At 38.6% G+C, this 9,649-nt stretch overlaps 1 protein-coding gene across 1 annotated transcript; it reads right to left on the bottom strand.

Moving 5' to 3' along the window:
- Positions 1-351: 351 nt before the first annotated feature.
- LOC119576673 lies at positions 352-2,453 on the bottom strand. The gene is made up of 4 exons (XM_037924318.1): positions 1,964-2,453; positions 1,745-1,881; positions 1,045-1,416; positions 352-846 (listed from the first exon to the last, which is right to left on the bottom strand). The coding sequence occupies exons 1-4, from the start codon at positions 2,451-2,453 to the stop codon at positions 352-354; spliced, it is 1,494 nt and encodes a 497-aa protein (XP_037780246.1).
- Between the last annotated feature and the right edge of the window lie 7,196 nt (positions 2,454-9,649).

Raw genomic sequence — 9,649 nt, 5'->3', positions numbered from 1 at the left:
CCGTATTTCTTTGCAGTTTTCTCTAGTCTTTTGGTGATCTCCTGAATGCCACTTGCACTCTCTTCTACTAAGTCAATGTCATCTGCAAAACGTAGGTCAACTATCTTTCTCCCCGCGCAGCTAACACCCCCAGAATATTCATCCAGCGCATCTGTCATAATTCTTTCTAAAAAGAGGTTAAATAAGGTCGGAGATAGCAAACACCCTTGTCTTACACCAACGTTGGTTGCAAACCATTCACTATATGAGTCGTCAACCAAAACTTTAGACTTTGCACATTCATACAGCTTTTGTACTAATGTTGTTATTCCTTCACCAATGTTGAATTTCCTCATGGTGTGCCAAAGTGCCTCATGCCAGACTCTTATCAAACGCTTTACGAAAGTCGATAAAGTTATGGAAGATCAATTTTCCTGTATCTCTCATTTTTTCATTTAAAATCTTAATGGTTGTTATTTGCTCCACAGTGCTTCGACCTCTTCTAAACCCTGCTTGACTCTCACTAAGCACTTCTTCAACTCTAGGTGATATTCTTTTTTTAATTATTTTAAGTAGTACCTTCGAAGTATGACTTATCAAGCTTATGGTTCGGTAACCTGAACATTTCCTGTTGTTTGCTTTCTTTGGAATTGTGATAAGCACACTCTCAGTCCATTGACTCGGCCATTCTTTGGTTTTCAGTATCTCACTGCACAATTTGTGTATAACCTTTGCTGTAGTATCCCCATTAACTTGTATCAATTCAGCACAAATATTGTCTGCACCAGGTGATTTGTTTCTTTTCAGCTCTTTGATTGCCCACTCCACTTCAGACAGTAGGATATGCTCTTCCAGAGGCAAATCTTCCTGTTGAAGCGGTTCGTCAAGCACTTATCTATCTTTTGGTATGTTGTAGTTATAAAGCTCCTCGCAGTAATCTTTCCATCTCCTTGTGATCTCCTTTTTCGTCAACAGTTGTCCATCTTTGTCTTCAACCACGCTTGTTTGCTTCGTTTTTGTTCCACCCACCTATGTGCCACATAGTTCCTTCACAATTGTTTATGCCTTAGTGTTATTTCTATGCAGGCTTTCTTCTATGTCTTTAGTCTGTCCTTGCAACCATTTGTTTTTTGCTTCATTCAGTGCATTCCTTGTCTGTCTATTTGCATTTCTGTATTCCGCCAGCTCAACAGCACCTAAACATTTCCTTTTCTTCTTATTACGTCTATCTTCGCACTTCTCCAAGACTTCTGATGTTAGCCATGGCCTTTTGATTTTCCTGCATTTCCCTAGTTTTTCCTCTGCCACGTTTCTAATTGTGTTGGTAATCTCATCACAGTGTGTCTGTGGATCTTGATCAATCAGTAGAAGTGGTGCAAATCTTCCTGCCAATTCTCCCCGATATTGTTCTGCTATTGTTGGATCCTTTAGTTTTTTCTAGATCAAAGCGAGTTCTGTCTGTCGTTGTCTTTTTGGATATTTTCAGCTTTATCTTTAGTGGCATCATCACTAGGTCGTGGTCACTACCGATGTCAGGTTTGTTGAAGGTTCTTGTTTTTGCTCTATTTATTCCTGATGAAAACCTCTTTGAAATAAGGATGAAATCAATTTGATTGTGTGTTTTGCCGTCTGGGGAGTGCCACGTAGTTCTAGATATTTTATGATTGAATAAGGTGTTGGCAACAATAAGTTGATGATTCTTAGCGAATTCCAGCAGTTTTAGTCCTCTCATTTGTTTCTCCGTGTCCAAACTTCCCTACCACACCTTTTCAATTTTATATGCATCTTCACCAATCTTCGCATTCCAGTCTCCTTGAACCACTAATATGTCTTTTCTTGGAATAGTCTTTATTAGATCATTAAGATTCTCATAGAAGTCATCAATTACCTCATCACAGCAGTCTTGGGTGGGAGCATATACTTGCACTACAGTCAAGTTGAAAGGCTTTCCTGCAATTCTTATCATCGCTAATCTCTCGTTTACTGGTGTATTCTAATACTGAGTTCTTGATTGCCTTGTTGACCAAGAAGCCAACGCCATTAATTTTTTTCTTGTTATTTCCACTAAACCACAACTTATGCCCATCCTCAGACAAAGCTTCACCAGTCCCTTCCCATCTCATCTCTGATATGCCCAATATGTGCCAGTTTAGGTTGTCCATCTCATGCACTAGTAGTTCCGCTTTACCACACTGATTTAATGATCTCACATTCCAAATTCCAATGACTGTCTCTACTTTTGTGACATTTCTTTCTGATGTTTCGTCTCCAGTAGCATACTTTACACTACCCTCCCTGGAGGGTCCAAAAGATAGTGCGGCCGTTTTTATCCCGGGCCCCGACCGATCCGGTATGAGATTGATTTCGGTTGTCATTCCATGGGTGTTACAGAAGGCACAAATGTGATTGGTGGGGCCTATCTCCTCTCCAAAAGACACAGTACCACATTGATAGTGGTGATTGTGCTCAGCCATTGTCTTTGATAGATCCTCCGCCTGACCACGTTACCATCCAAACCGGTGACTGTAAAATCAGTTCATACGCTCTGGGGAGGCATCCAATGCCCTGCAGTCGAACGTTTTCACCGTACCCTGGCTCGGGAGGCCTAAGGGTTGCTCTACCTTGCCCAAGGGAAGACCCTAGCACTACGGAAGGGAGGAGAGTGCCACATTTCCTCTACAGGCTGTCACCTAAGTAGGTCCCGTACCGTACCTATAACTATGTATACATGTCTGTAAATGTGTGTACATGCGTGCACGCGTGTACAAAAGTGCAGAGATAACCAGAAACAGTAACAAGTGGTTTGTAATTACCGAGTGACCTTGAATTGTTACTTTATTCGTTGGAAATAACTGTTTGGAAAGCGTTCACATTTTGAAATATAAACTCACCACTGTTTGTTTTTAATGGACGCTTCCTTTCTTCATGGAAAAACCGATTATTAATAGACCTACATCAAACCAGTTTACTTTTAGTATTTATATTTATCAGTCGTATATACCTATTCAAATGTTGCCATATTATTACTGTAATGCGTTTTCTCGATTGTTTGGGCTCCAATGAAAATAAACATGTAAAATCTTTGCTGTGTGTAAAGTGCTACTGGGTGTCGCGTGGTCGACCTACCCTTCGACAACAGCGAACATAAACAAACAAACAAACAAGCTTTTCTGAAACTCAAGATTTGAGATATCGAACACCCTCTCGCCATTCGAAAACTACAAACAACAATGTAAGGAATCAATGCATTCAATGTGCATGCCAGTGAAAATTTTTAGACAAATGATTGAAAAACGGCGTGGAAAAATCGGATTTTCCAGCCCCACTCCCCTAATGACCCCACTTTCTTTTTTGCGCATGCGCACTAGAATCCTATTACGTCAGCAAGGACGTCATTATAGTCTTCGTCATTCATACGTCACCATACTGCCCATACCCCGCCAGCTCCTTGTCTCCCGCTCGTTAGGCAGTTTGCAAAATGTATCCAGAAATCTTATGAGATTCCCTACAAGTTTTCTTTACCAGAATTATACTAAAATAAATTAACTCAGTGCGGAAGTTATTGCATTGAAAAACAGCTTAGAGTTTAGCCAGCGAGAAACTGATGAGTTGAAGGAGACCATACGAAGGCTGAGGGAGTTGCGAGACAGCCACTGCCGGGAAATCGCCAGCCTCTTAACTGCGACCAAGGATTTGCAAACCCGCACCAACGACCTTGACGACGGTAGCAGGAGGAATAACCTGCGCAATGACGGATTGGAGGAGACGCCCTAGGAGACCGGGGAGCAATCCATCGTCAAGGTGCAGGCTTTCCCGAAGGAAGAGCTGAGCTTGGAGGACGTGCCCCTAGATCATGCCCACCGCGTCGGACCGCCACGTGACCGCTGCCCTCGGTTTCTCCCGTATGGCGGACAGGATGCTGCGATGCGCAATGCTCGGAAGCTGCGGGGATCTGTCTTCATTTACGAGGACCTGTGTCCGGAGTCCCAACACATAAAGAAGGAGAGATACAACGACTACAGAAAGGCCAAATCTGAAGGAAAAATCGCCTATTTTGTCCGATTGAAGCTTATCATCCGTGATCGCCAACCAAGCAATGAAGCGATTGGAAGACCCTTAACCCTTCCACCCTCTACTCCCCCCTCCGATCCACCCTCTGCAGATACCTCTAGCCCCAGTACCAACACCAGGACCATCAGCGCTTCCACCATGACTGGTGCAACCAACGTAGCCACTATTGTCGGCGCTCCCATCCAGTCCTGTACCATGCATACCACTACAAGCCAAACTACGACTGCAATCAAGCACGACAACGAAGCCGCGCTCCCCCAAGAATCTTCCACCAGAGATTCCCCAAAACTGAACGATAAGAGGAAATTACGTGACCGAAGTGTAAAAGTGTATAAAAGTGCTGATATACTATTCACTACAAACATATGATGAGAGAAGTGTTACCTTTCAACGGCCTAAGTAATGATGAAATAAACTGCATGAGGCTAGAAAAGTGTTTCAGTTCTTACCATTCTGATATTGAAAAATTAAATTCTCTTACAATTCGACAGTACGAATTAGATAATGAAAGTAAATATGATGCGAATGGCCCCAATAGATTTATTGTAGCAAACTTGCAAATCATGAATCCAATCTGTAACTATATGCTCCCCGATGAACTTAACACAGTATTAATGGACTTTCAAAAGTCCAATCTTAAAAATAATAATAATAATATTAACAGTATACCCCTAAAATTTGATTGTTATTTGGAAGAACTTCAAGTGGTTTTAGAAAGATTTATTTTTATTATATTGGCTTTTGTGAAACAAAGCTAAATAATGACAGTGAATCTCTGTTTATTATACCAAATTATTATCTAATTATAAATAATTCCTCGAGGACCAGTAGAGAATTAAGTCTTTATGTACGTAATGATATCAAAATAAAAATATGTATAATCTAACAGTTAATACTATACACACCGAAACCTTATTCGTTGAGACAGTCTCTCATATTGACCATAAACCAACCGTAGTAGGGGTCATCTACAGGCGACCCAAGTCAAATTTTCATAACTTTAAGTCGACTTTAACAAATCTGCTTAGCATTCTTGAAAATAATAATTCACATAACTATATTATGGGTGATTTTAATTTAGACTTACTAGAAGGAAGTACTCAAAACATGGTAATTGATACAATCAGCACATTTAACAGTCATTATTATCACTGTACAGTCTCACACCCAGCACGCGTTACGCAAAATTCTGCCTTTATTAGACCATATATGGAGCAACAATATAGCAAAACCTGTGCAATGGCATTGTTCATACTCAAATTTCCGATCATTTCCCTATTTTCTCCCTTTTTTAATAGACAACCACACCCTCATGTTGTAAATAATTAAAAAACAATCATGTATAGACAAGGAAATAATATTGAGAATTTAAGCCGGTTCAAAATGAAATTGAAAATACTAATTGGAAACCCGTATACGATTCCCGAGATGTAAATAATGCTTTCGGAATATTTTAAAGACAATTAAATAGAGACCTCTGAAAAATGTTTTCCGTTTATTACAAAAAGCGATAAAAAATACACATTTCTCAAAGCCTTACATTACGAATGAAATAAAAAATATCATAAAGGAACATAATAAACTCCAAAGAAAATCACTAAAATGGCCAACAACTTATGGTAAGCAGTATAGAAAACAAAATTAATCAAATGATTCAAAAAGAAAAAAGTCAATATCTTAAGAAAGAAACTTGAATCAAAGTCTGACGTCAGAAAATCATGGTCGGTAATAAATGAAGTCCTCAACAGGAAAACCAGACATGACAGTTGCCTTGCCTCAACCTCTCTCAGTCCCGAGCAATTCAGTGAACACTTTATCAAAGTCGGTCCCTCACTCTCTGCTAAAATTACCCCACCAGAAACCCTATTCTCGTCTTACCTTCCCCATGTGTATGTATGAAACCTTTAGTTTCAGACAAGTTACCATTACAGAGATACAAAACTATAATTATTTCTCTCAACGACAGTGCTCCAGGCTATGATGAATTACCCGGGAAAATAATTAAAGCTACTTCTACTACTCTTTCACCAATAATTACATTACTCTGTAATAGATCATTAACACTTGGAGTATTCCCTGACACCTTGAATATCGCTGTCGTGAGACCAGTTTATAAATCCGGAGATGGAGCAGACTTGAATAACTATCGACCGATATCTGTATTAAATTTCTTAAGCAATATTTTTGAAAAGGTTGCTTACACGTAGTTAATGGAACATTTAAACCAAAACAATATTCTTTCTACATGCCAGTATGGATTCCGCCCTTTAAGATCCACAGAACAAAACTTCTTCGACGTCGTGTTGACAGCTTTTGAGAAAACAAGTTACAATCAGCGTGTTTTTAGACCTAAGGAAGGCTTTCGATACGGTGAACCATACGATTCTTCTTAATAAACTTGATCATTATGGGGTCCGAAACACAACACTCAAATGGTTTAAAAGCTACATAACTGGTCGTATGCAGAGTGTAAAATTGAATAATAACTTTTCATCACAATGTTAAACCATATGCGGTATTCCGCAAGGTTCAATTTTAGCCCATTACTTTTCATATTATACATTAATGATATTGTCTACTCAACCCAAAAAACTCAATTTCATCTTATATGCCGATGACTCCACCCTATTCACCAGCCATCATAATCTCACAACCCTCATTAACACATTGAACAGTGAACTTGAACGGGTATCATGCTGCCTTGCTACAAACAAACCAACTTTAAACATAAAAAAGACTAAATACATGATTTTACATAGGAATAAACGAAGAATGCATCCATTACCACCAATATATATTAAGGACTGTATATTAGAAGAACTAACAAAATTTGAATTCTTAGGTGTCATTATTTCAAAATCTTTAAACTGGCATGAACATATCATGCATTTGAAATGTAAATTGTCTACGGTATGTGGCGTTTTACACTTATCAGTCTTTTTTAACCAAATCATCAATGATATTGATTTATACTACCCTAATTTATTCCAACCTATTCCACCTATTGTAATACTATCTGGGGTGCCGCTAGCAAAAAAGCCCTACGACCACTCGAGGCGTGCAATCATCGCTGGTTTATGTAAGAGGGAGCACACGGGTTAGCTATGGTTCTATGGACCAAACATTTATAATGAATTACCATATGTAAGAGTAAGACCACATTATACAGTTTCAAAAATAGTTTAAAACAGTTGTTGGTTGACAAATACAGTGATAATATTTAGTTTTTGTTACAAAGCTAGATATCACAAGGTGTATAGAATGTATTCGACAACTCAGTCTTGAGACCTTATCAGAATAGAATTAGTTGACATATTGTAAACATAATATCTTACAACCTTATTAATGTTTCAAAAGCCTCTGATGAAATGATGCATAATCATTAAAGAGCCTTGTCTATAAAGATTTCAATTTCAATCTGATCAAACAAGTCACATTCGTTTATTTTTCGAGATAGAGACTCACCACTGTTCAGGCATTACTATCGAAGCCTGAAGTTAGTAATATGACTTTATGTCAAAATTGAATCATATATACCACATGTATGATTAATTAAAAAAACGTGACAAATTGATGATTTTGATATTTTCTTTATTTTTTCATCATAAAACCTTCACACTGGGAGGAATTTGTTATTGTACGACACTTTCATCCTCCCTAATGTCAAAATGTAATGTTATATTTTAACTCCAGCAGGGGATAAACACCTACGTGTAAAAATTGCCGACGCAACACGCAAGTGCCTTGGATTCACGAACTCCGCTCAATGCCGAGTTTTTCTTCGCGGAGGTTTATATTCGCGTGGGCAATTCAACATTCGTGTACGAGTGTGAAAATAAATCCAACAGATAAATCCAACCCCCCAGACCCAAATACCCCCCCCCCTGAAGGACGGTCCCATTAAGTAAGCAAAAATAAATCTGAATATAATTAACAGAACAGAAGTAGGAGACTTAAAGGTTCAGTAGAACTTAAATGAAGTAAAATAACCTGAAAATGGAACAAAAGACCACAATAAATGAATTAAAGAAAGAAAGAAAGAAAGACTGTCCAGCGAAACAAAGCTCATAATAACTAAAAGAAAACAAAGCATATGCCATGTAAATTATTAAATCTTCAAAACAAAAACAAAACTCTACTAAGCTTGTAACATGAGCAGGGACTCGGTGGGCCTTGCAGGTTCCTTAGGTTCCAAGAGACGCAAGTCTACGATTTACCCCTTGCCACACCTCTGTTAAATCTGCTAATTAGAACAAACATCTATATCTTTATATACGCTATTTTGATAATCTATTGTAAGAAGACGATAATGTAAATACTGCAAAAAATCTTGCTTACATAATACGGTAATATTGCACCTTCAGTATATCTAAATATGATTTGACATACCTACGTTTACTGTCATTGCATCACTGGGCGGTGCTATTTGTATTGTTTAATAAAATATAGCAATGAAACAGCATGAAACCCAAAGAGCCCTCGAAGCCTTTCTTGTTTTTTTTCCAAAACGGGATTACCTTCAAAAGAGGAAAATGACATAAGGACAAATTAAACCGTCTCTATGCGTAAGGATAAAATTAAAGTCCTTAGAGATGTAAACTGAAAATATCTGTAAAGTTTGGGGACGAGGTAAGTTAACATTTGACAGTAAATCATAGAGGCTTCCAGATTTTTCCTATCATATTCGATGCAGAATTATTTTCAAATTTGTGTAAATCTGCTTTGTAGTTTTAAATACAGTCCTTTGCACGTGGGACACTCCCATTCCTGTCATATAACTTCGGGCGAGTCATAGACAAAAACTTGCCTAGTAGAGACATTTTGTGAGGTATCACAAACGAATATGCAGAGTCAAAAGCAGACGAGGATAATTGCACATCTACAATGACTACTAAACTTTGGAAAATCATTTATCATCAACCATGAATTGATCAGTTTTCTAAAAGTTTACAGTAACTTTCTGTTCGAATACAAATGGCGTCGCGCTCTCACAGCTGATGCATTCAGTGTAAGGGAATTATCTTTTCCCAAGACCTGATGAGGTATTCTGAGGAGAAACTGTCAGAGGAACTAGAGAATCTTAATGTAGTGACAGTAAAACGTTTTAAGAAGAAAGTTGATGGTTTGGAACAGTCGACACCAACTCTCCTTCTAACTTTTAACACGCTAGTCCTTCCAGAATCAGTTAAGTTGGCATGGTACTACCTCAAGGTAAAGCCATATATGCGGCGCTTCCACAGCCAGGGTTATGGACATAGAGCCAACTCTTGCCGTTTTAAGGAAAATGGACAACCAAGAGTATGTGTAAAGTGTGGTACAACAGGTCATCAAGGAGATGACAACTGTCCAAGTCCAATATGCTGTGACCACTGCAAAGAAGCTCATATAGCTTCTTCAAAGCAATGTAAAAGTTACAAATTTGAAAAAGTATTGGTAATAAGGAGCAAGGAGAAGGTTTTCCAGAGGCATGCCCGTGTGCTATTTGCACAGCCAGGCAAACTCTTTGCTTCAGTTCAAGCCCATCCTCCTTCCCACCAACCCTTGCCCTCCGGTGCTTCTAACACCACACACTCTGCCACTTCCTTTAAACCTCAGTCCC

The sequence above is a fragment of the Penaeus monodon genome, chromosome 9 (assembly GCF_015228065.2).
Source record: "Penaeus monodon isolate SGIC_2016 chromosome 9, NSTDA_Pmon_1, whole genome shotgun sequence".
In the NCBI taxonomy this organism is placed as follows: Eukaryota; Metazoa; Arthropoda; class Malacostraca; order Decapoda; family Penaeidae; genus Penaeus; species Penaeus monodon.
This window is presented reverse-complemented; position numbering and strand designations above follow the sequence as displayed.

Bases quoted from the DNA above. Each gene is read 5' to 3' on its own strand.
- LOC119576673 (XM_037924318.1), bottom strand. From the start codon at position 2,453: ATGGCTGAGCACAATCACCACTATCAATGTGGTACTGTGTCTTTTGGA. The intron at 1,882-1,963 runs GTAAACGAGAGA...CTCCCACCCAAG, and splicing joins CTCAGTATTAGAATACACCA to ACTGCTGTGATGAGGTAATT. The intron at 1,417-1,744 runs GTGTGGTAGGGA...GCTTTGATCTAG, and splicing joins ATGCATATAAAATTGAAAAG to AAAAAACTAAAGGATCCAAC.